This window comes from Vidua macroura, chromosome 7, assembly GCF_024509145.1.
Source record: "Vidua macroura isolate BioBank_ID:100142 chromosome 7, ASM2450914v1, whole genome shotgun sequence".
NCBI classification, from domain to species: Eukaryota; Metazoa; Chordata; class Aves; order Passeriformes; family Viduidae; genus Vidua; species Vidua macroura.
Genome location: NC_071577.1, coordinates 16496220 through 16524005, shown reverse-complemented (window position 1 = coordinate 16524005; position 27786 = coordinate 16496220). Strand labels below are relative to the sequence as shown.

The following is a 27786-nucleotide window of genomic DNA, read 5'->3' as shown; positions in this document are numbered from 1 at the left end:
CAGAGCAGATCACTTGGTAAAAGAAGCAAACGTACGCATATAGAAAAAACAATATAAGACATACTGGTAATGTAAACAGCCCCAGCCAGTCATGATGGCTGCAGCTGAGCACAAGTAACACCATCAATTCATGGAATCATCATAGAACAGTTTAGGTGGGAAAAGACCTTTAAGGTCATTGACTCCACCTGTAAACTTAACACTGCCAAGTCCAGCATTAAACAATGCCAATAAACACTGCATCTTCATGTCCTCTAGGGATGGTGATTCCACCACTTCCCTGGACAGCCTATTCCAAAGCTTAATAACCCTTTCACTGAAGAAACTTTTTAATATTCAATCTAAACCACCTCTGACACAGCTTGAGGCCATTTCATCAAGTACTAGGCTTGTTACTTGGGAGAAGAGACCAAAACCCACCTCACCACCCCACCACATTTCAAGCAATTGTAGAGAGTGATAGAGTCTCACCTGACCCTCCTTTTGCCCTGGCTAAACAGCCCCACCTCCCTCAGCTGTTCTTCACCAGACAGTTTCCAGACCCTTCACCAGCTCTGTTGCCCTTCTCTGGACTGGCTCCCACACCTCAATGTCTTCCTTGTAGCAAGGGGCCCAAAACTGAACTCAGGACTCAAGATGTGGCACCACCAGTGCTGGTTACAGGGGGACAATCACTGCCCTGGTCCTACTGCCCACAGTATTCCTGATGCATGCCAGGATGGCACTCACCTGGGCAGCCACTGGGCACACACTGGCTCATGTTCATCTGCTGTCAACCAGCATCCCCAGGTCCTTTTCTGCTGGGCAGATTTCCAGCCACTCTACTCCCAGCCTGTAGCATGGCCTGGAGTTGTAATTGTAATTCATTAAGGATAATCAACACAGTTAAACAAATTTAATTACTTCAATATTTCCCACCATGAATTGCAAAAGTCTCATCTTGAACATTTTGAAAAACAGATCATCTTTCATTCACTATGGAGAGAAGCTGTTGTTAACACTGGTCCCACTGATGTCAGTAGCATTCACTATGACTAACTCACTGTCAGTGTGATCCTCAAGGAGCAGATGGAGCAATATTTATTAAATTTGTTTTACGGGTAAATCACACTCCCAACAAACAGACCTATGAAGTTTTGATAGGTCTTAACGAATCAGGACAACTGCAGTAGAAAATAAAATGTTCACTTTGAGATAGACTTAGGAAGAAACTATTTCTATTTCTTTAAAGAAACAGGTTTTGGGGCTCTTGAAGTTATGGGAAAACATACTTTCCACTGAATTTTAAAACTTTGCATGCCCAAGAGTCCTGAATTTGGGTATTACCTGTCAATATTTTTCCAGATATATTATCAAAGTGTACTTCAATTTTCCAAGTGGGGAATTACACCCTTTTAAGTAACAGCAATATCAGCCATGATACACCATAGAGCCTGATGGCAGCACTAGCACAGCTCAGAAACCCAAATGTTAGAGAAGAGCCCTGAGCAGGGCCCTTACACAGGATCTTCTGCAAGCCTTAGACTGAGATAACCAGGCACAGGTCAAAGCAACCCTGTAGTGGCCAATGCTCCCCTGCCAGCACCCTGTGCCTCACTGCAAACAGTGCAGACTGTTTTGACTTTTCCCTGATACTGCTTTTCAATTTCTTGGTGCTCATTGCTTGAACGTCTTGTGTGCCATTAATTCCTGTGTTCGGATTGATACAAATGCTCTCGTTCCTCAGTTTTATTTGAAGTAACCCACAATATTTTTTGCAAGGCTACTATAGTACGTTAAAGACTTTAAATTAAATTATATAGAATGATTCTGGTTTGGTTCAGTGAAGCAACTTTACCCTAAAGATACATATAAACAAGAAAGTATTTAACAATGGTGAGCACTTAAATAGCATGTAAAATGAAATGAGCTTGTTATAAATAATGACTGTATGACAGGTGCTAAAATATAATTGTCCATTTAGCAGCCTTTCTTAAAGCATGAGGCACTTATGAGTTTGGCTTTTATTCTGATTCTACACAGCTGAGCATCTGTGTGCACAGGATATTTGTCAGTAAAATTTCAAGTACATCTACAATTTTTTTTCACTTGGATCAATGCAATTTAATTATCTCTTTATCCAGATTAGTTCTATGAATTCTTCCATTACACTTTTCAACCTTTAGGAAATAATTCTTTTAGTGTTATTATACAGACCAGCTCATAAACCACGGTTAAGAAAAATATTTCACAAAATCATGTAGCCTAAGGAAAATGTCATGGGCTACTCAGGTCAATTCTGCTAAGGCTGTTTGGTGTGACCATGTTTAGAAAAGAAAACACAGGGAAGACCAAGGAAATGCCAGTAGCATCTCTATATAAAACCATGTTGCTTTCTATTTCTGATGATATCTGTCTGTTGTATCCCCTGTGGAAATCATAGTTTTTGTGATTTGGATTTTTCTGGTTTGGGGAACCATATCTTCAGGGAGAGATTCACAGGACATTCAGTGACTGTGCCATGCAGAAGCTCATGTTACATAGCCATGGAGGAATAGTGATCAGGATAATGATGAATTGGCTTCCAAGTGACTCAGGGTATCAAATGCAAGAAACGTGACTGCAAGAAGGGAGCCACTGAAAACTCACAGAGACCTGCAGCTTTTTGGAAACACCAGGAATAATTGCAGATTTAAAAAATGCTTTGTTAGTCTCTTCCAGCAATGGCTGCCAGCCATGAGGAAATAAGTCAGAAAGTAAATTTAGTTCTTAGAATACCTGGCTCTGATACACTTCACATCTCAGCATGTTCCTGTTAGATCAAATAATGACACTATGAAACTGTATTTGCAGATGCTGAAGAAAATTGCACTCCATCTAAAACTGGAAATTTTAAAAATGCAAACACCTATTCTTGAAAAGAATAAAAAAGGGGAAGACCCAATCACTCATTAACACAAACAAATGCAGTCTGGTTCCCTGAAAACAAAACAAAACAAAACAAAACAAAAACAAACAAACAAACAAACAAACAAAAAAACCCCCAAAAACTAAACAAAATACTGTGATGATCTGGGACAAATATCTCAGAATGATATGGCTGAAATACTGCATTTGCTCTTCAGAAGTTTGCTTTGCAAATAAAGAACACTTTGCATTTCAGGTTGATATTGTAAAGACAAAAAAGAGTACAAAGCCTCTCAAGAACAGCACTTTGTTGGACATGTGGAGCTCAAAATGGGATACATAAATAGTGTTTTGCAACCAAGAGAAATAATACAAGCCAAGACAATGATCACTGTTTGGAAAGAGATGCATGAACAGCAGAAGTGAGATGACTGTGTCAGTTTTCACAAGCACTAGCAGAGATTTTATCTCCCAGCATGATATTTTACTTGTTTTCATAACAGCAGGACACTTTACTATTGTTCAAGTTTGTGATTGCCTCCCAGATCCTTTTCCATGGTATTGCAGTGCAGCTAGTTTAACCCCATCATATATTTGTACAGCTGATTACTGCCACATAAACATGGCAAAGGGATGATAATTTCATTGCATTTCAGGATAATTTGAATTCTAATTTGTCTCTCACTGTATTTACAGGTCTTGCTATAAGTTAATATTATTGCAAATTAAAGAACAAAAATGCACCCATGTCAGAGGTCTTCAGAGCCATGGAAACACCTTTCTATTCTGACCTTCGATAATTCTTTGCCAAATGTACTTTACAGCCAGTGTATGATTCTTAGAAATTGCTCTGAGCCCTAAAACCAATTATATGGATATGTTTCTCAAGGAATCAGAGAACAAAAGGTGATGAAGTCACTGTATTCATTCACAGTGACCACAGCTGTGGAAAAACTATGTCTGAAAGGCAAAGCCACCACACAGCAAACAGATCATCTTTGCACTCTAATTTCAACCAACTAGTATCAAAATCACATCTTGAAATTTGCAGGAAAATATCCTTCTATTGGAAACTATTTTAAGGAATGATCCTTCCTTAGACTCTATCTAAAGTGATGTTGACAACTAAAATTTAAATATAAACTGGGTATTTCCCAACTACAAAGCCACCTTGGTAACTTACATGCATCATGAGTGGTAAATAAATTATCTTCACAATTTTTCTCACATTAATCTAAAGTGTGACATTGAACAGACATCTGAATGCATACTAGGCAGTTTCAATTCTAACTTAGAGAAATTTAGCTTGTTATTGCTAATACTATATAAAGCCTCGCACACTTATGCCGTATCGATGGTGGAAGCAATGGTGAAGTGATCAACTTCACAGAACGTCCTTTGTTAAGTGATATAAGTGGCATTTAAAGTAGATTAATGGCAAAAATAACCTGGTTATTTTTCCTTTTTATACAAATGTAAACAGCATGGACTGACAGATAAGAGTCTGGGCTGGAATCTAAAAGCCCTGAGCTTTTCATGAGTCCATGGACATGATCTTGGACAGGTCACTTTCAACTCAGACAGTCTAAGTTCTAGTACTGAGAGCTGGTGAAATTTCTTCCCTTCAAAAGCTGTTTTACTTTATGGACTTAAAGTGCTTGCAAACACTAGGTATTCTTTCTCAGTAGCAACAGCTTCTTCTAAAATCCCTTTCCTATGCAGTCAAATCTAGTAGTATCTTTTTTTGTCCCTGTTATATAGCAGGTGCTCTAGTTTCAGACAGATCTTGTTAATTTGTGGCTATGTAACTCACTATTTTTTACTAGCACTTGCCACACAGTCAAGCATGTCCTTTCATACAAGCTTGAAGGAACTACTTTAAAGTGACAAAAAGTAAATATCTACTTGCTCTCAAGACTTCTGCCTTGTTACAAAACCATACTTACTATTTGGAATACTGCAGTGATTTCCTGCTGCTACTTTGATCCGAGAATATCATGAGCTGTGCAGGTGGTTTCTGTCACACTGTCATTCATACTTTTGACAGATTTTGAGTCTGCATAATATTCCCTGATAAACTTCTTAATGTTATCTGTGCCAAGAAAGGAAAACTAACATTCTGCCAACTTGCTGACAAACCCTATTGACGATATCAGACACTTGCTCAGTCAGTCAGGAATGCAAATAAACCTTCAAAACACAGCGAGAAACACTAAAGAACCTTGGAAAAGGCCACTATACTTGACCAGTCTGACTGACTAAGCCATAGGGATACATGTAATTTGTTGCATACACATTATCTTCATTTTAACGAAGAAGCATCTTCAGTCCAATCTGGAGTTCAGCAAACCTACTTACCCTTTCTCATCAGCACAATGCAATCTTTCAAGTTAAGCAACATTACAATGCAAGAATGTTTCTGTGAATAACTGCCCTTAAGTTGCAAACACATAACTAAAGCAGGGTATCCTGATTCAGCTTCTTAAAGGACTCTTCACGGGCATCTTTGACTGAGGGAAGAGTAAGGAGAAAGAGTACTGGAATTTCCCAAGTCAGCTTCATACAGGTTTCCTGAAACAGTCAAAGATAACTAATCTGGACTCTAAAGAATATGTTGATGCATAGAAGGTGTTTGGCACCCTTCCCAGCTACCTAATTACTCTAATGTAAATCGAGAAATGAAATCTACTTCCATCTCCAGCGCTTTCTGATACCATGAAAAGGTAAATCCAAGATTCTAAATAGAACATTCAAATACACAAAATATCCATTTATACTCCTGGTGTAAAAGTGTTGAAAAGTATATACTCTTTGACACAGTCCTCCTGGACAGCCAATAAATTCAGTTATTCTAAAGCTGAAACTGAATTTGAAATTCTGTTTTGTCCTAACATAACTAACCAACAGCTGGGCAAAGTGATGGGAGGAATTTAGATGGTGTGAGTTGTGGCCATTCCACAGCTATCACTTCTGGAGATTTTTAGGTCTTTTCCCTCCCTTACTACTTCCACTGAAGTAATTTCCTCCTCCCTTTCTGCTGCTCTCAATATTTCTTTTGTTACACACCACTGGATTCCTCCATTTTTAGTAGCATTTCAGGATGGGAAGGCTTTGATTCTAACATACAACAACACAAGGTCACAAGAGAGACCCTCAGCTAGAGCTGAATGCCACAGGATCTGGAGAATAAAGGCAGCTCTGCACCAATCCCCTGGTTATGTGCAGAGGTTAAGTGACATGCAAAAAATAAATGCTGAAGAACTAAATAACAGCATTAATTTGTAAGGCAAAAACTTTTCACTGACACAGAAATAATTCATAACAACTTGGAAAAAAATTTCATGTACTGCAAAACTTTTAAACAATGTATTTTAAACATTTGTTTGCTGTGATACTACCCAAATTTGCCAGTGGTAGATAAAGACCATCTGTGTAGTTGCTATACAAACAGAACAAAAAAGCTCATTGCTACCCCAGAGATCTCACAACATATGTTATGTGAGAAATGAGTACGCTGATATGTTACCAAGTCTGATTTTTGTTTTAGATTTTAGGCAGTGACTGGTGAGAATGCATCCCACATCCCAATTTACTTATAGGCAGAATCAATTATGCTTTGAGTCATTTTTATGAGGTTCAAAATACAGAGAAATTACAACTATACCTTGTCAAAATAAGATTCTTTGGTTATAGGTAATGGCCAGGGAGCATCTACAGGAGTGAAGCTACACGTGATTTGCTTAAACTGTGTAAAAAAAAAAAAAAAAGTACATGAGCTGAATACTAAACATAATTACTATATCTCTAATGTCCCAGTCTAGGCAATGAATAAATGCCCAGATAAGATGTGGAACTGGTTTCAAATTTGAGCAGTCAGGTTCCAACAATGACAAACAATAGCTAAACCAGTTGAAATACTTTCCTTGGTATAGCCACTACTGTAAACTCAACATATTCCATCTTTACACTGCTGTGAAATGTGACACATTTCTTGCAGGCCAATCTAAAGGAAGGCAGCTCTGAGAATCCCAGAGATCAGCATCATTTCCTGTTTACAGCACATACCTGTGATGCTCTCTTTTTTTTTTTTTTTTTTTTTTTTTTTTTTTTTTTTTTTTTTTTTGTTGATTCAGTTGAAACAATAACTTTTGGAACTTACAGTAACATTTAGCACCTCTTTCAAGGATGCAAGTAGATAGAGATTGGTGACTGCAGTGATAATTACACTTGCCAGGAAGTGATGAATCATTTCATACACTTTTGCTGGTCTTATTTTAAAACTAAGAACTTGGCACTCTTCCTTTTTTATTTTGGCACATGCCCAAAAAGCTGCAGCATTTTTTTTTCCAGACCAAGGGTTAAAACAGACACACAGTTCTGTTAAAACAGAAAAATGAGACTCTGCTTAAACTGCCAGACTGTTAAACTTTCCACACTGGTATGGGGAGAAAACTTGAAATAAAACACTAGGAAAAAACTGCTGAACAAGAACTCTGAGGAGTTTTAAGCTATGAGTTATGATGAAAGATCTGCAGAAACACAGACACATGTAAATGGACCTAAGAAGAGGAGAATGGGTAAGAAGACAACAGCAGATTGCATTTGTTTCTTGTGACAAATGGATACTTCAGTAAAATAATTAGTGTTGTGTCCATTATCCAAGCAGAATCATGTAATGGTGGAATTTATTAGCACCACATATTGAGGCAAGAGTATCAAAAGCCTTATTAAAAGCCTCATTAAAGTCCATCCAAAGCTCAGGTTTAGGCACTTAAACATCTTGATTACTTCCTAGAAGTTCAACCTTTGTTTCTCTATTTTGTCTGAGATTTCATCAACAACCATCAGTCACTCCCAAGCATAGTTTCTTATGCCCTGCACACAACTATGCTCTTCACTGAGGTAGAACAAAAGAATGTTTAGAAACTTTGATTTAGAACAGTTAAATGGAAGCAAAGGAGCATTTTCTATTTAATTCAATTGCATTAATAGACAAAATCAGTGCTACCTTTTACAAAGTATTAAGATATAAGAAATACTTTTGTTTCCATGATTTTCTGAAAGCCTTTAAGCACTGGGGATCACATGGACACTGAGAGATGCCTAGGGAACATTTGGTTTAAACATTTTCACATTCATATTCTGCAACTGCCACTGAAAAGAAGCTCTCTGAAAGGATTAAAAGTAGCAGGCAGCATTGCTTGGTTTTTTTCATGCACTGGTCTAACAAGAGATTAGAAATTTCAAGCTCCTGACCCTGACACAAAAACCCCACACAAAATTACAATAAAGAACTTATTTTAAAGTGTCTGCTTGGAGTAGCAGTAAATGCTATATAAAATGAGTACTGGCAGCCTGTATATTCACATATAAATTCCTCAAACATCTTGCATTTAAGCTCTGGGTTTTGGTTTTCTTTTCTAATTATCAGTATTCTGCATTTCATCACATATGTCAGACTTGAACTCACAGGGAGAAGCACCACTAACAGAGCAGCCCATCAGCTACAGCAGCAGCCTGGAACCTAAACAGCCCAGAGGACAGAGCCCAAGAAACTCTAAATCTTTTCACATGCTGTACAGTAATTAATAATAACATGTGCTTTTACAGGAGCTTACTGATCATGCTGGTTTTCATTTGGGTTTTGGGGTTTTTTTTTGCTACAAAATATATTTCTGTGCTATTCTATATTAACAATACTGGTCTTAACTGTGGAGATTGCATTCCTCTACTTTTGAAGGGCATCTCCAGTTTTGTCTAAAGTATCAATTTCATGCCATAATTTTATATAATTTTCCCGCTATTTATTATAGTTCCGACGCTATTCCAATTTGGAACACTCACAGAAAAAGAAAATACCAAAACAAATATAAATACTAGGTTTTAAATTTATTATAGCTTTCCAAAAGCGTGGATGAGTCCAGACCCTCAGATACATTTTTATCAGGGGCATGCAGTCATGCTACCTCTAAAGATTATTCTTACTTTTCTTAAAGTAAATGGAATTATTCAATTAATTTCTTTCTCCATGGTTTCTGAGGGCAAATTGGTGTTGATGACTTGAATTGATATTGGTGTATATAACCCTTGAGTACCAAAATTCTTGAAAGCATTCAAGTTCATCTAAGTAAGAATATGGGAAAAAGTATCAGTCAGATTTGGAAGGAAAAAATACCACTAATCAGTAAGAGGAATTTTGACAGATTTTGTATATATATATTTAACATAGCTGACTATGAAAAATAAAAACTATTTATTCTACTTTATCAGCCAGAAGTACAGTTACATAAGAATCAGCAAAACGGAGGTAATAACTTTCTGTGATCCATGAAGGCAGCATGCTTATCATGACATTTACGCCTACTCAGATGTTCATCTGGGAAAGTCATATTGACAGCTTAGTGCTTGAAGCCATCATTGTTCACAGACACATGCAATTAATAGCTAGACATTAATGAGATGGAAGTCTACGGGAGTATGCAGAGGGTGGAAGGTTGTGGTGCACCCACATATAACCACTACAAAAACTCCCTACTGCAAAGACTGTCTTTGTAAGCAGATCAGGAAATATCAGACTAAAATACTATTTTTGTGAACCCTATAGACTTACTTTCCAAGTCTGGCCACTATCCAGAATCTGTTGTTTGGAGGCTGGAGCAAAGAGCGCGAGGGGAGGTTTCAGAACTTGCTCCCCCTGCATATCGTCATCTTTAACAAGACAGCACTCCCACTCAGGGTGGACTTGGGCAGGTCCCATTAGAATAAATCACCTGAACTAATCAATAATCATTTGCCTTACTGACTTCCCAGATGAACTGATTGCATAACACATAAGTAAAAGATTAATGGACTTTCCAACGTCGAAACCATTTACAATCCAGTAAGAGGTATACAGAATTTAACATTTTTTATGGGATGGAGATTTTAGCATTTAATCAGTTCTACAGGTGACTCTGGATTTCAGAGACCTCAGAAGTTAGTTCATATAAATGAACTGTCATGCAGGCACATATCAGGGGAAACACTGAATAATCGAAAAGTGCAGATGAGCAGGACTAGAGATGAAGAAAATTCATGTTTCCAAAACACATTTCCCTTACTCTATTTTTTTTAACTATTCCTTTGAAATACTTTTTTAATACTTGTACTCTTGCAAAGAAATAGCTATGAGCCATCCACCCCAAAAGTGCACATTTCACAAAGCCCCATTAACATATGCTTATCTGAAATGTATGAAGTTTATCAGATTCTGGTGTTTAAGAAGCCCATCAGTACCAAAAGTCATTTATGTTACTTCAGCCTCTTTCTCTGAGATGAAGTGTTAAAAGAAACCCTTGTTAGCAAAACAAGTTGTGGTCAGTGATATGACCAAAATGGAATTAATTGAAACTAAGAACTAAGCCTTTATTCTAGGCCAGGTACTAGTTCACTCTTCCTTTCAAAATAATAAGTGTTTTATTAATAGTCCCCAATACATTAAATTATTTGTGATAGTAGAGCTCAAAAAACCAATGTGAAATGTTTGAGAAGTTGTTTGATTGCAGTATATGTAGGCAGTATAAGCAGTACTGTCAAAATCACCTGGGTGGAGGAGGGGAGAGCAGTGGACCTTGACTTCAGCAAGGCTGTCAGCACTGTCTCTCACCACATCCTCACAGGCCAACTCAGGAAGTGTGGACTGGGTGAGAGGACAGTGAGGTGTATTGAGAACTGGCTGAACAGTGGCACAGGGTCTCGTTGGATGCCTTGGAGTCCCCCAAGGTTCAATACTGGGCCCATTATTCATCAGTGCCTTGCATGAAGGGGCAGATGCCTCCTGAGCAGGTTCGCTGCAAGGAGCGGCTGATCCCCCCGAGTTCTGTGCAGCCCTTCAAAGGACCCTGACAGGGTGGAGAGATGGGCAGGGAGGAGCCTTCTGAAATTCCCCAAAGGTGAGCACAGGGTGCCACATCTGGGGAGGAACAGCCCCACACACCAGCACAGGCTGGGACTGGGCTGCTGGAGCAGCTCTGTGGGAAAGGACCTGGGGGTCCTGGTGAACAATAAGCTGTTCCTGAGCCATCAGTGAGCCCCTGTGGCCAAGAAGGCCAATGGGATCCTGGGGTGCATTGGGAAGAGCATTGCCAGCAGGTGGAGGGAGGAAATCGTGCCCCACTGCTCAGCCCTGGTGAGGCACATCTGGAGTGCTGTGTCCAGTTCTGGGCTCCTAAGAGAGAGGGGCTCAAAAGAGAGACACAGAGCTCACAAGAGAGACACAGAGCTCCTGGAGAGAGTCCAGAGGATGACAACAAAGTTGATTAAGGAGCTGGAGTATCTCTATTATGAGGAAAGGTTGAGAGCTGGGCCTGTTCAGCCTTGAGAAGAGGTGACTAAAAGGAGACCTCATCAGTGTCTGCCCATATCTGAAGGGAGAATGCCCAGAGGATGGAGCCTGGCTCTTCTCAGTGATGCTGAGCAATAGGATAAGAGGCAATGGGCAGAAACTAATGCACTGAACATGAGGAAGAATTTCTTTACTGTGTAGTTGACCAAGCACTGGAACAGATCATCCATGGGTTGTGGAGTCTCTCTCACTGGAGATATTCAAGAATCATCTGGATACAATCTGGTGCCATGTTCCCTGCTTGAGAAGGGCCCTAGAGGTTGGACCAGATGTCTGGTCCCTTCCAATCTCACCTATTCCATGATTCTGTGATAATGAATTTCAGCAGACAGGAGACATGTCAGTAACAAGAATGTGAAGTAATGTCCTAATTTTACCAAGTAACTGCAACTTAATGTAACTTCATGAATTTGCAACCTGTAACAAGCAGGACAAAAAATCCCTCTCAGAGTTTCTAAGTATATTTTTAAGAAGCTGACTAAAAACATGAAGTGAAAATCTAGCTTTTGGGTCTGGCTTGAGTGAGAAGCACCTTAACTACCAAGAGAAGCCTTGCGCATCACAATCCTTCTTTCTGCTAATGAATGAATGATGAGAGAAAATTTATTGGTATAATTTGGTCTGTTTTGCTAGAACAAACTAATTTTGGCAAGGAGCTGCAAGAACTTGCATTCATGTCAGGATTTCACATTGCAGTGAAGTGACCAAACACAGAATGTAGCATCCATCTTTCAGCAAAAATGTCCATCAACACTGACATCATCTTTAAGACTAATTTTTCAAACATCAATAGGAAAATAATCAAAGTAACACATTTAAAAACAAAAACAAGTGCATAACCTTGCAGGGAAGTGAGTGGTTTCATAAAAGGAAAAAAAACCACTGTCTTTCTCTGCTGCTTTCTCTTTGTGAGTCATACCCTGGGAGTGGTACCAGAATGGCTTGTTGTCCTATTTCTATGGAAAAAATCCTTGAGCAAGTTCATTCTTGATTAAGTTAGCATGGTGCCAAGCAAATATAAAGCACTGCATCTTTGATTCTGTGTTTTCTATTGTTCCACTTGTGCTGGGGGAGGGAAGCAATCTCATGGTTTTTTAAACAGTGCTTCAGCACTGGATTTGCCGTGAACAGTACTGGCATAACATTTCCTTGTGGTTTTCAGCTTCACTGAGGGAAAATCTTTTTGATACAATTTAGGGATTTCATTTCTCAGTACATCAGTTATGACTGTGAATTAATACTTACACCCCAGCTCTGAGAGCTTATTCCTATTCCATGCCACATCCATTATCCATCAAACTGTGCCAGTAAGGCAGATCCTTGAAATTATGTGGATTCCTACAAACAATCTGGATTAAAGGTAACTCTTCTTTCCAAAAAAGATTGTGGAAGTAAGTGAGAAGAAAATAGCTTGACTATTGAAGCAAGCAGATGTCACTGAATTCAAAGCTGTGAACTGAAGCTGCCACAGTTAAGTAAGATAATTTCTGGTGTTAATTTTTCCCAGTATAAATGTGACCTTTTTAAGATTACTTAATCTTTTAGAAAAGTGTTAATGTGAACAGAATAAAAGCTACTTTCCAATGAAGAACAAAGGCCTGAATAGAATTGTTACAATTGTATAATCACTTCACTATAATTGAAAATATATTGTTTCCCAGATAACACTTTTCCTCATTTTCAGTTTCATAACCCATTTACAAAGATAAAACAGTCTGGGTAGTTGCAATTACCTATGTAGGTCTTGATGCCTTGTGGATAATGAAATTTAAATTAAAAATAGAAGCCTACATTTGCTTATTAGTAGTCTACTTTTGGTAATGTGATAGTTTACTGAGTAAAACATCTCTTTTACATATGTAACTGCTGAGTTTAAATCTTTGCACATGAAGAAATGGCAGCTTCTAGCCTCACAATGTTAGGCTTTCAGTGTTAATTATGAAGGGAAGAATGGGGAAACTGAAATATTTGTGATGGGAATAGACATTTTGTAACAGGATAATAATGCAAAATAAAAGAGTTCTTTCAATAGGGAAGGCTGTATTTAATCATGAAGTGAAGCAACAAAGGCTTTTGTGCTTCTGACATTTTCCTCTGAGGCAACTCAACAAAGAAAAAACAAAATTTCTAACTTTCATTAAACACTTTTAGAAGTGATGAGTGTATACTGAGAATCCAGCTACCCATAAAAATGCAAGCACAACATTTAAGACTTCATCACTTAATGTGGTAGATACTTCTACTACTATGCCAAATACTGTCCAGTCTTGTGCCTGTCATGCTCATAGAAAGGAATGCAATGTAATTATTTGGTTTGAGTGGGGATGTTATTAGATAAAATTGTCCCCTCCCTTCTCCGCTGTTCCCATTCCCCAAATCACTACAGAAAAAGTGCCAAGATAAAATTTTAGATGCTGTGCAACTGTTTTTTCTTTCAAGGTCTAACTCCCCTCGTCTGCACTGTCAAAGCTTCACAATTGCATTAAACGTGGTGAGATCTATTTGTGATAATTGTAATACAAATTACAATCTGCTGATTTTATTGTTAAAAATAAATTTAATGACAAACTGGGATACAATTGAATGCATGTGAGCTGAGGAGCCCATCCTTAATTTGTCAATCTGCAAAAACATAGCTCATTAGTGAGTGTGGCAAAAATCCAAAATCAGAGCAATAAATAGCAAATTCAGTGCAATCTGTTTCTGTGTTACTACTATAGCAGCAGCCAAGTGATAGACAAAGGGAGGTAAACATATTTCTTTCCCCTGGCAGAAGGGGAAAAAAAAGGGAATAAAAAGGTAGCTCAGGGAATCCTTCTATCATGTGATTCGTTCACTTACAAATTAAGAAAATAAGAATCATATCCAATAAGAATTAACTCTGAAAACTATAACATGCTTGACATAGCCCAGTGTTCATAAAAAGGAATTACCAATAACCTTAGCCAAATTCCACTGCATCCATGAAATACTGTGCTCTTTTGTCACAATAAAGTAAATCTGTTTTGAGGTCTCATTTATTGTGTTGTAATTCAATAGGTCCAATTATGCTGGTTTAAGTGAGACCAGAAGCAGGATAATTTTATTTGATTATTGACTGGATTGAGAAATCACAGGCTGAAGTTCTACGGTCTACAGACACAACTTCAAGATTGTTATCTTAATTCCTCAAAAACTACTACACATCTTTTCTATTACTCATTCAAAAACCCCAAATCCTTTTCATACTGTTTGTTTCAGAAAAATCTGTAGTAAAACATACATTGTACCTGAAGGAAAAATTGATTGTTGGATCTTGAAATTTTCTTACATCTCTGAACTGCAGTCATGTAAATCTAAAGAATTTTCAGACTGAACCACAAAACCCCAATACAGCCAGGAACTGGAGTGCATTTAAATATTATAGATCATAATAGACTGAATAAAAGCAGATGACTGAACAAATAGAGCCATAGCTGGGCCATGAAGTACTTCTTGCTGAGATTCAGAATTACATTATGCAGCAGCCCTTTTGTGAAAATCATCAACTAATTTTCAGAAGTGAAGCATCATACGTAGATTTTTGTAATCACACCCATATAGAAAGCTAGAATTTATCCCATACATGTGGTACTCTGCCACCTTCAGTAAAGCATAGTTGCCAGCTAAAGACATTTGATATAGCTTGTACAATGTAGAAAAATTTCAGTTCCATGCCAGGAGTATCATCATAATGAGAATCATTGTCAAATGATAAGAATGCATTTTAGTGTGAGAAATCACATCTGTTGTCACTTTACATTGCCATTATAGAGCTTTACACAGGATTTTTTTAGTCTATTTCAATTCAGCCACCATATGTAAAGCTGCAATACTGTTTTTCATTACTGGGAATGAAAAGAATACAATTAATCTCTAAAACCAATATGAATTTTACCTTTTCCTGAGATTCTTCCCCTTCCTCTATCAAAGCTGATGTAGAAATTGAAGCATAAAGTTTCATGCTATTCCTTTGATCATTCAACCTAAAAATGCTTTTGAGATTGCATTTGATATATAAATATTGAAAAGCATTTAAAAATCAAATTTTGCTAATAACTGTGTTTCCCCAAATAGTAACACAATTCAAGAATTCTGCAACTTCTGAGTCCTTCTCTCTTAAACCAAGATGATTTTAGTATTGAACTGATGATGAGAATATTCTGAACTTTTAAACTAAAAAGTCTTAGCTAAAACTCATAGGAAATTATATACTTTCATTAACTCATTCTCCACTCTACATTTTGCTTTGAACTTCTGCAGGAGCATAAGGATACTTTTATATTATAAACACAGCATTTTGGATGCAGGTCTTTGTCTTACAGAGGAGATGAGCACAGTACTGGAAGGCTAAATATGACCTCATTCTAAGAGAAAGTTAACTGTCTCCTGTATCCAGAATTTATCTGGTCAAAGCTGATTGTAAGTCAAGACAGAAAAATAGATTACAGAGCTGGCTCCATATGGCTTAAGTCCACCAGAGCCAACTATTTTTTTCAGGAATTGATAATATTAAAATCTCCAGGGCACATTTGTTCTTGTTAAAGCACTAAATCAAAGCAAGCTTTTCTTTAAGAATTCTAGTACCATTCTTATTTTTTCTTTTGATATCAGTAGACATAATGACCAAGTTTATTACATCTATTACAATTTAGTCTTCTAAAAGGCTCCACTGTGTTAACACAAGCTTTGGTTTGGGCTCTCACAGTGATAGAACTAACTCAAAATTTGGATTGAGCTATAAACTCTCACAAATCCCACAATCATTTGGGATGCTCAGAATCCTGTGTTTACCTTGTATCTAGCTCTAGAAACAGATTTGCAGTTTTTGTACAATCATATTCAAAACGTTTGTCTCTACCTGCCATAAAGACAAACCATTTTTCTTCTAGACAATGTTCATTTCATACAGCATATGAACCCCATTCATCACCTTCATCAGTGCTGAAGGAAAAGGGAAAGGTTGAGTATATTAAACTAGAATTAAGGATCATAAGGTCTAGGCCCCAAGTGTTCATGAGTTGTCCATTTGGCATTCTTGGAAATGTAGTTTCTCTTTCACGGAAACACATTGCCAATTTTTTATTTCTTACCAAGAAGTCACTAGGTATGCATCAAGCTTTTTTTTAACTACAAAGCCAGGAATACAATTACTCATATAGGTTTATAAGTGTATGGAAACAAAACGTTTTAACACTTTCATGTCTAGTTACTTCTAAACATTACATATTTAAATGTTTCTGGAACAGTAGGGATTTTCTATCAATCAAGTGGAGAGGGAATCCCATTTTGTTGTGTAGCTCACACAAAGTAGAAAATGGCTAACTAAACTACCCAAGAAAATAACTAAAACTATAATTAAATATTTCTCTCTTGAAGGCAAAGCTTTCTCACAATTATCACTAAACTATTTATATGTGTATGTTATTACCATTCTTCATTTTGACATGTCTTTGACAAATATTTTTAAATATTTTAGAGAAACAAGCAGTATTAAATCAATCTGCTTAGAAAGGAACTTCAAAATCCAAAGGTCAAAATAAGCCAAATTTTCTATTTATCACATTTTAAGTTAAGAACAAAATTTACAACAATCAGATGCAGTAGAAATAGACTTATTTTGAATATTTTTTTTTTCCACTCCTTTTACACACACCACTCTAATACTGTCTATCGTGCAGTTTTCCTTCCAGAGGCAAGTGTACTGTTTCACTCAATAAATCAAGATGGTTTGGCAGTTCTGAGGAGTCTTCAGGACAGAAACAAGGACTCAACACTTTCCAGCATGGTATAATAACGTGCCAGATATATATAATATGTGTTAAAGGCACAAAAGACATCCATTGCATTAAGAGATGGAGACAAATTTCAAATACTCACAGGTAAATTAATTCGAAGTCTCAACTTTGTTCCAATTATTTAGAATGAAGACCCATAATGTCTGTTCAAGGAGGATACTATACTAAAATAGGGATTTCTTTTCACAGCAGAATATGCCATGGAAAAGGTGATCTCTGTCTTACTATTACAGATAAACGTGGTCTGTAAATTTTAACTGAATTATGGCTGGTGAGCATGTCTTGGTAGCTATTGAAACATAGAACCTTCTCTGAGACTTCAGTAGTTTTCTGTGAAAGAGAAACATCCAATTTTCAATTGCCTATAAAATCCAAGGTCTTTCTAGTTAAGCTGAAAATAAGTAAATCAGAGTTGGTCAGTAATTCTATAATTTAACTTCTCCAAAGGAAAATTTCAGATTTCATGCACAACTTATAAAATTATATCTATTTCAGAGATTTCCTGACTGTAAGTAACTATTCCTCTGGATTGCTCAGAGCTCAGGTCATCTTTGCAGCACAGGGACTAGGACAGGCGGCTTTCAAGTAATCAGGTTGCTGCCACTCCAGTTTAAGGGTTTGGAAGTTGAAAAGTCAGAAAGATACTCATTCGAAGTTTTTTAGACATTTCAGAATAATCATTCTTCTGAGCTTTTAATCTTGGTGGCCTTTTCCAAGGATTTTTTATGTATTCTTCAGAGCAGGAATTCTGCATTCCAGCCCATCCTAATGGAAATTAATGCCAATGCTGTAAGGCTTTTTGCAGTGCAGTTGCCTGTGCATCAGAAAATCACACACTGAAGATATAAAGGAGCTGTCAAAAGGGACAACAATTTGCAGCTCCAGCTGAGCCTGGTATATTTGGCATTTCTGACAAACAGGTATCTGAGTTATCTTAAGTGAATGTATTTGAGATTAGGAAAGAAAGTAATATAAATAAAAAATCTTCAGTTTAGAAGAAAAATACTCAAACCTTCATCAAGTCTTTAGTAAAATGGCAAAAGAAAGCTAGAGAATTACACTAAGAGGTGTTCAAGGTATCGCAAAATAAAAACAAAACAAAAAAATGAACTATTCAAAGCCAAAAATAAACAAACTATTCAAAACACAGTAAGTAAAAATACAAAATATATAACAGCAGGTAACCATGATGTTAGATGTTAATTCTTCAATAAATTCTGCAGACAACACAGAAGAAAAAAAAAAAACTTCTTTAATTTCAAATTTCCCAGGCAGAACAGTTCTGTATTGTAGAACAACTGAAAAAAGAAGTAAATTCTACCCAGCAGTTTGTTCTTTACTCTAGCATAAATTACACTAACAGTGAACCATTCAAATGTAGCTGCCTTCAAACATTATTTATCAGAGAAATTCACAACAATTGAATGTCTCCATAATATTTATGGAGGCTACTTGTTTTCCTGGGGCGCCAAAAGTCTGGAGAATAGTTGGGTCAAACAAACTGCAGCCAATGTCAAACAATAGATAAAGGAGCACAAGCACTTGCACTTGCACAGACAAACATCTTCCTTGAGGTCGCTCCCAGTTAAATAACACTGCTTCAAATAATATCTGCATTGTGCTTGGAGGGTTGAACGGCTGGAAGTCAACCGTCTCTTATTCTGAAAGTCTTATTAAATACATAGCAACAAAATCATGCAAAAATGCTAAATGATAATGACTACAAACATGAGATCAGTGAAGAAGACAAGAAAAAGCCCTTTTTATTTTTTAACATTGGAGCAATATTTATAGAACTGCTAATCCTGAAACAAGCAAAGCTTTAACATCCATGTTATTTTAATGTTTTCCAGCACATGATACCTCAAGGTATACTGGCTTTTCTGGAACGTCTAAAATCAGACATATTTGCATAAATTGTCAAAGAGACAAGCAACTTAGGAATGTTTTTTGTCATTTCACGTCACTGACTCAGATGAACATACTTCTCTTACTCATTCAAAATAAACCATACTAAATCTCATTACAGTCCAGCTTCGTGTACAGATCATAAACAGCACAATTGCAGCTAATGAGTACTCATTCTCAGATCATTCACTTCAAGAATAAAAATTCTAATAAACCACTTTTCAGCTTTTCTTTTGATTTGCAGATCCACGAGATATTGCCAGCAGTGGCAAAGGCCTTTATAGATCCAAGGCAAACAATAGGCTCAGGGGGGTTTAGAATACAGTTCTGTAACTGCTGGTTATAGATTACCTAGCAGTATTTCACTGATTCAGCTGAGGTGCAAATAAATGATTACAATTGTCCTGAATTAGCCCAAGCACACAACATAGATGTTTATACTGGCCTTCTTTCAGGCCAGCTATTTGTAGGCTACAAAAGCACAGATGTTATCTGTGCATCATAACTCTGGAGTGACGTGGGCCCTACTTGATCTTCATAAAACCTGCTAGTTCAAAGTTAGCCTTTCAAAAACAAAATTGAACCCTCAGAAGAAGTTCATATTGGATCACCATTTTCTGTCATGTTTTGATACAAGACTAGGTACCCTAGCAAGGGATTTACAATACCATAGAACCAAGGACTTAGATGCAAGACCATGATTGTTTTCTTAGAGAACTGCTCAAGTGAGACCATCTCCTTTAACTTCAGGTAGTCCTAGCCTCAGACAACTCTCTCTATTGTAAGGATGTAACTAGGTGTGAAAACACAGAGGGAATTCAGCCTAGGAACTGATAAAAATTAAGTTTATAGTAAGGAAAAAAAATAAAAAGTTATAGCTGTTTTTACCACAGAAGAAATCCCTGGGTGGTATCAAAACCAGTCACACTAGAACAGCTAAAAGAGAGCATGGAGTAAGCAATGAGAGTTGGGAATCAAGAATGGATTGTGGGAGACCCCTTCATCCACGGTACCTGCAGAAAATGGTCACCTTTTAGGGATGATATATCTGACAAATTCACTCCACTCACAGAAAACCAACCACTTTGGAAATCATGTTTCTAGCAGAATCCACAGGAATAAATGCAACATCATGTTAACAGCATTTCACTTCACAAATGAAATTACATATGCTGGCCAACAGTCAGAATCACACAAGCTTTTAGGAGCAAGTCAGATACTCCTTTAAAATCACTGTTCCTTGCATATATGTATTCAGGAAATGTGACCAGCTGCAGCCTCTAACAGAAACTGAATGTAGTAGTTCTTTACAAGTCTAAACATTTTTGTAGAAGATAAGAGAGGTCAGGGAGAAGGCTGGCTTCTTCAGTCTGCAGCGCTGCCTGACTAATTGCAAAGCTTTATGGACTGTGAAAACTGAGTCATTTCATTGTCAGCTGTAACTTTATAAGTGATGTACTCAATTTCTGTTTAGCTTCCCTTAACCACAGCAGAGTGCAATTTTCTCTCCTTTTAGTCACAACTGCTCAGTTTTCCCCATCTCCCTAGTAAAATGAAAGGATTTACTTTGTATTAAGTTCTGACTGGCTCTATAGATCCCCTTTATGAAGCCTTGTTTTAAAAGTTCCACAAATTGCATTGGTGACCTCATGTCATGAAATTGTATGGGAAGGCAGTAAAGGAAAAGCAAAAATTCAAATACCTGCTGTTGCCTGAGAAGCTGCAAAGAACTCTCTCACTGTGCAGTCTGTGGATCAAGCTTAGCCCATTTGGTCCTCAGCTGGTTGGTTAGTTGGTTATTTTCCTTCCTTTTGGAAGGCTTTGAATGTCTGGAGGGGGGTTTTGACAAAAATAAACCTTTCATGTTAGATACAATGCAGTAGCACGAGAGAACTCACTACCATAGTAGATCTTACACCTTTTTTGCAATCTTATTTGTCAAATAGTCTCCAGTAAATGGCAGCGGAAATAATTGCAACTGTTTTGTTCTAGCCCTCCTCCAGAGATTATACCAGGAGTAAGCCAGATCAGAAAGAAAACACAAACAAAATGGAACAGTACTATATGGGTTCACCCCTAAACAATTATTTTGACATCTTCCAGGAAAAATTCTGTCAGGCACAATTTTCATAAACCTGAGGTTATGTTTCTCTTTCAGATGTATGAAGTGAATGCCTATTTTTATTATAACTTCCACTGGTAACTATGTAATTTCAGTATTTAGGCATTTGCATTTTTCTAACTCTATATAATTAGCAAGACAAAAGGCCTTTTTTTCCTCCTATCCAGATATTTTGACTTCACTCTGTTGTGGAGGTGGAGCAGAACCTGGGAGTTACATGTAGGAGAGCCATAGGAACTCTGAGGTTTTGACCCATAGCTCTGAGAAACTGTGGCAGGCTTCAGTATGCAACAGCTAAATTACAGAATGAAGTTTTTAAAGAAATGTTTATAAAAACTGGTCAGCAATCAAGGACCCCTGCACAAGGAGTTGGCAGGAGTTCAAAATAAGAGGAAAGTCATTATTTGTGTAGTCAGTGATATACAATCTCTTTCTAAGCAGAGATCTGAATAGAACACTTATAAGGTGAATAGCCACAGAAAGTATCTTTTAGGAAATTTTAGAAGTCTCAGGTGTAGCATAAGTAGAGTCAGATGTCTAAGCTAAAAAAATACAGAATATATAGATTTAATTGCAGTTTAGTAGTCAGCTTCATAAAATGTTATCCTTAATCTCCTTTCCATTGTCCTTAGATATAATACTTAATTTTAATTGGACACATATGTGAGGGATGTATGAACATGTTCATTTAAAGCTCTAATGGGGAATCTCAGTATTTTATTGTATTATTTTGAGACACCTGTAAAAACACTGCTGCTGTTCTTACTGGTATCATAGGCAAATTGTGGTTTGTGCACCACTCCTTCAGTTTGCAATCAAGTACAGCTTCCTATAAGCACAGCAATTCACCGACTCACAGTAAACTGGAAGATCAGCATTTATTCTAAACCATCCACAGCATTGGTACATGCCAGAAATTGAAAGAAAAGAATAGGATGAACCTGAAAATTAATTCTATGCTTATTATCTATATGATAATAATGAAAATACCTTTCTAACAGTAAAATAATATGACGGTATATAAAAGCTCTTTAAATTCCTAATGTTAAGTAGCTAAAAATCTAGACTTATTGAAAATTTGAAATTTGTCATATTACATTCAATTAGATACATATTTATAAGCTACAAAGTTATCATTATAAATTGTTTACCTGACTACTCAGGTGCAGAAACAGACTTTGCTTTCAAATGCAAAAGAAGCTGTTCACATTTTATAATGAAACTATTCTTACTGTAATTATAGCACTCATGAGATACATATCAACCAACAGGTACATCACCATATACCTTCCATTTTTTGTTCAGAGCATTTCTGAAATCAAGTTCAATTTTACTTAAAGTCCCCTTAAAAATACCTGTCATTTTTCTTACTTTTAAGAGCTTATGACTTTATAGGAAAGTTTTCACATTACAAGAAAGTAAAAATAGGTAACATTACAAGTAAAAACTCCTTGAACTATATACCCATTTGTTCCTGATGTAGTTAGCAGTAAGTGAAAAATCTATCTTGCTACTTTTTACCATAGGTATGCACCTGTAATTCTATCTCTTCTCTTTTTGTTTGTTCAGTACTCACAAATTTATAAATCTTTATATCATAATATGTTCTATTTTGATAATCTCTTCAGTTAAGCTTTACTGAACTACCACAGTTGAGGCAAATAGACCATAGAAACAAGGGCAATAAGCAAACATGACACACAGTACAAAATAAAATCTAAATAAGCAACCTGGAAAAAGAAAGACCTCTGTCATATCTGGAAACTGTTCTACTGCTCTTCCACCAGTATCCATGGACCTAGTGAAGGAATGACTGTTCTCAAAATAAAATTACCCATTCTAGTCTGTTTTAGACCTAACTAGGCTGCTAATCTGGATTCTATTCAATGCCTTTAAAAGAATCCTATCTTCTGATAATTTAGCAGGTGCACAGGAAGCTATTCTTCTACTTTCTTTGACATCAAGCCAAATTTCCCCAAATCAGTGGCTAAGGCCTCTTTTTGTCTTTACAAACTGTGTGTGCATGCAATTTGTCTCTGCAGCATTGTAGGATCAGCAAACTGGCTGCGCACGTCAGTCCCTTTTAGTACCTAAAACATTTTAGACTCTCCTTCCTGCAAAAATCAGGGTCTCTTATGTTGAATGTTGAGGAAAAGAAAGGGAAAGAGGTAAGGAAAGAAGCTTATGACTGTTTTCCAAATCCCTTTTGCCATACAAGTTAGCACAAATTAGTTTTAACCAGTGATGGCAACAACACATTCTTATTTTAAAGCAGTAAAAATTTCATAAAATAGTCCATAGTAACCACATGTGAATTTCAAGTCCCCAAATTCCTGGAACCTTGGACTTTAACTTTTCCCATTCAGACATTTTTCTGGCCAAATAGAGACAGCTATAGCAAATACAGATATTTATAAAAATCAAGTTATTTACTCACTAATGAACTCAAAGCTCAGAAAGGGAGCCTACCCCTAATACTATGTCCAGCAGTGATGAAGATAGTAGAAGCAATTTGCAAAGGTATCTAAGATGTCTACTGTCTACTTGCAAAATAAAAAAAAAGGTGGTGGGGGAGATGTCTGGCTGTTCTGCATTGACATTGAGTGAAGTGGCAAAAAGCCAGACCTTAAACAGACAGCACACGGTTTCACACACTGAGGAACAATACAAAGTCAAGTCTATGTGCAGATTAAGGAGAATACCAAACACTGCAAGGCCAGTAAGCATAAAGACCTCTGCTTTAAACCTGACTCTCTGCATTCCAAATCAAAATGATTTTAAAAAGCAGTTTTTCTTTCTGAGCTCCCTAGTATGGTCTATCAGCAGTGGAAGACAAACTCTCCTAGGCAGCAAATAATCTGGATCTATTGACACCACAATACATTTAAGCTGGAGACTTATTTACTGTCTAAAGATTCCATCCAATAGAGAATGAAAGTTTGTGGGAGAAAAGGTGCAATTGGTGTCACTTAAACAGGCTGAGAAGGAGCTCCTTGGCTGGGCTGTGACAAGGTGTTTTTTGAAGTGGAAGGTATACAACATTCCCCTTCAGTCAGGCAGCTGGAGCTCCTGCAGTGCCTTGAATGGCTTTTGTTTTTATTCTTCTGCATAACAGAGAATTATAAAAGCCACACTATTATATGAGTTATTTAGCTGTTTTCCTTGTTATTTGTTTTTGCTTTCTCCATGAACTACAAAGCATTAGAAACTTGCAGTCTGCATACTAAAAATATCTTAATTAAAAAAACAGAAGCTACAGTCAAGACAGAAATTTACATGACTCTTTCACACATCTTGTTCCACTGAGCTTGTGTTTTATACATTCAGGCATCAATAAAATCAGCACCAATGCTAAGGATCAAGTTATGAAATTCAAATTAATATCTTCTCTAACAGATAATGTCATTGGTTGCAGCACTGCTGCAATTCCAGTGTAAGGAAAACAGAGTGGAATTTTTACTTGCCATACAAAAGTAAGAGCTTGGCTGTAAAGCACCATAAACCAAAGAAGTTATATATAATTTTAATTTTATTCCACACATCCCAGCCTTTATTGCAACACTTAGGTTAGCAAGATCTATGAAAGCCTATAGAATAGAAAACCTATAAAAAGGCCCTTTCATTCAAGCTTCCACAGTAGACAGCTTGTCTTATTGGGCATTCAAATAAGGATTTTCACTTAGGTGAGCTGAATGCACTTAAAGCTATCTTCTAGAATAGTCTCTATTTCATAAAAATAATTGAAAAAAACCAACAAGCCAAGAACAAAAATACTCCAAGACATACGAGGTTAAATGGACTTCTGCTGCCAAATTTTTAATTAGAAGTCTTTTGTGAAAAAATATGTAACACTAACAAAATTAAAGCTGATTTTAAGTAAGGGTCTATTATACAACTTTTGAACACTATTCAGATAGTTACCTAAGTTAAATCCAGTGTTCTTTCAGAAATAGTGACCTGCTTGCAAGAAGATAATCAGCACTCTTGATTGGCAAAATACCGTAAAACGGTGTTGACATCACATGAAAATTATGTAGGTCTGTGGACTCTATCAGCAAGAACAGATTCAGCTTCATAATTCAAACCATGAAGTCCTGACTTCAGTGTAAATATACTACTGCACTCTACTTTAAAAGCTCAATAATTTGGCATCATATGTAGTTACATTAACAGTTCCCATCTCTAAGATGAAACAATTCTCCTGACTGTTTATAAAAGAATTATTCCCAAATCAGATTATCTGGCAGTTCCACTTATCTGTCCCTCTCCCCTACCATATATAAACATGCTTCTATATGTAGATATACATATAGATATATGTATATATCTACATATAGAGATATGTATATATCTACAAAGAACCTGTATATATCTTCAGATATCCTTTGATATCTGCTCACCAACAAAATGAATCCTTTTCCTTAATGATTGATGCTTATACTATACAGTGAGCCCAGATATCTGCTCCGAAAATTTCAATTCTTTGAAATTTCCCCGCACAATGTTCATAATATTGACTAATCAGTGATTTCCAATTGACTAGTGAATAATTAAAATGAAACCATTGGTAAGTCTGAAAAACAGTCAGCTGAGCACATATCTAATAATATAACCTGTTGTTGTTTTTTTTTTAATACAAGTATTTTAGCATCATCTTGTCACAACAATAATGAGGTTGGCACCAACCTGTGAAAGGTGCATAATTTCCAAACAGGTAAGCTCAATTTTATATCGATACATCACAAATTCGAAATATCATTTTAACTACTCCTAAAGAAGCATAAACCTTATTTCCTGGAGCTCTTGTACTGAGTGTCACCAATGTTTAGTTATTTGCATTAGTTTGTTTAATGATACCATTCCAGAGGTAGCTGAAAGGAAACGTTTCAACCCAAGAGTCTAGTGGTGACAGAGAACTTATAGAACAGAAACAGCAGCTAAGACCCTACACAAATAGAAATCTGCACAGATTGATGGAGGACTTTGATAGCAGAAACTCAGAGGCAAAATGTGTGACATCATCAAATAATCAAAATATTTGCTCTGCTGTGTACACTTTGGAGGTTTTATAGGGACATTTTTCCCAAAGTGTCTTAAACAGAGTGATGATAGGATTCAGAGCAAATATTCAAAAGCGTATCACAGAGAAGTTGTGATAAATCCCTGGCCACACCTGAAAAGTGACTTTCCAATCAAGCAAACCAATTCCTCTTTAAAGAAAGCAGATGGTGGAAATCCCCTTCCCCACAGCCAGTTTGAGTCTCTACCCAATGCACAGGGGAAACAGGCAGTGCCATAGCTGACACATCTAATCCTCCACACTTAAATAACCTGTTTACCTTCAACAGCTGAGGCACTGTTTAGCATCCATGGAATACCTTTAGAAACACAGGATTACAAATCTTCCCAGCAAAAATAATAGTGCCATTTCTTTGCTTCAATAAGTATAACATGTATTTATTTGTAAATCCTGACATCAGCTTTCAGATCAAAAACCTGGCAAATACTGAAAAGGAGATGTTGACATTTGAGGGGTTTAGGATGCACTAGTTTGATAGACTTTCCCTCTGACAGGTTGCAGATGGTTATTTACCGATCATTTGCACTGAAATGAAAATTGCATTTGAGAGCAGTGAATTAGACACAGCAGATACACAGTGGTCCCCTCAAATACTCCTTCAAATAGTTTCTAGCATTATTGAACACCAAAATAATTGACAAAAACCAGGCACAGCAGCTTCCTAATAGCTAAGCACCTTTTAAAATAGAATTCTTTACCTTCAGTCTTAAAGGCAAAGTATTACTTCTTCCTATATAATTGTAATAATATACTTACCCATACATACTGACAACAATGATGAAACAGCTCCAGAAATGCTGATTCTGAAGATAACATTTACAAAATCATATCAGAGATATTGAAGTGCTAACTTGGAAGGACTTACCTGCATTTCAATTTGGATAATAACTCTCACTTATTATACACCTTTTAAATGAGATGACTGAACCTGATAGAGAGTCTGACATTAATCTAAGTACCGTCGTAAACCAGAACGATGTACTGTATTGTGGGAGCAAATACTGTTCACAGCTTAAAGATAAGTCTCCCGTTTGCTAATTACACATTTTAACAAACAGAAGAAAATTATCTTTCCCAAGGAACAGAACAAAAGCCAAGGAGACAAGCTACTCACATTCCTTTGAGTCGTTGCCACATTTTCTCTGCATGTCCTCCTATTTGGTACTGTACAGAGGCGCTTTCCAGTTCCCGAGTTGTTTCTGTCGCTCGAGCCCCCATCGTTATCGTCCTACAGCGATACAGTTACAGTCAGGCTCAGCAGCAAGTAAAAGCAGTCCTTAGTCCACTACAAATTTCAGAAGATCCACGCATGTTAGACAGTAGCTGCTGTCATAGCAAAACACATCAGAATTACAACAGCTGAGGGACGATCCTGCCTGAATCGCTATTCACTTTGACAGACAAATCCACTCTTCCCCCCCAAGCACAGAGCAAGTACACACAGCTCCTCTGACCTCACAAGTCTAATCCATATGGGAGAGCCAGCTACTTATACTACTGACTGCTCAAGCTCCTTTCTCATGCACTTTTTCTGCTGTAGGAATACACACAGAAGCACAAAAGAGTCCTTAAAATGGACTATAATTCATTG

At 36.9% G+C, this 27786-nt stretch overlaps 1 protein-coding gene across 1 annotated transcript in view; it reads right to left on the bottom strand.

Annotated features, from left to right (window-relative positions):
• Positions 1-27484, bottom strand: part of PDE1A (phosphodiesterase 1A) — a 144010-nt gene extending 116526 nt beyond the window's left edge. Inside the window, exon 1 of the mRNA XM_053982276.1 lies at positions 27310-27484. Within this exon, the coding sequence (XP_053838251.1) occupies positions 27310-27413 (104 nt within the window). The 5' untranslated portion in view covers positions 27414-27484. The remainder of the gene's footprint in view (positions 1-27309) is intronic.
• Between the last annotated feature and the right edge of the window lie 302 nt (positions 27485-27786).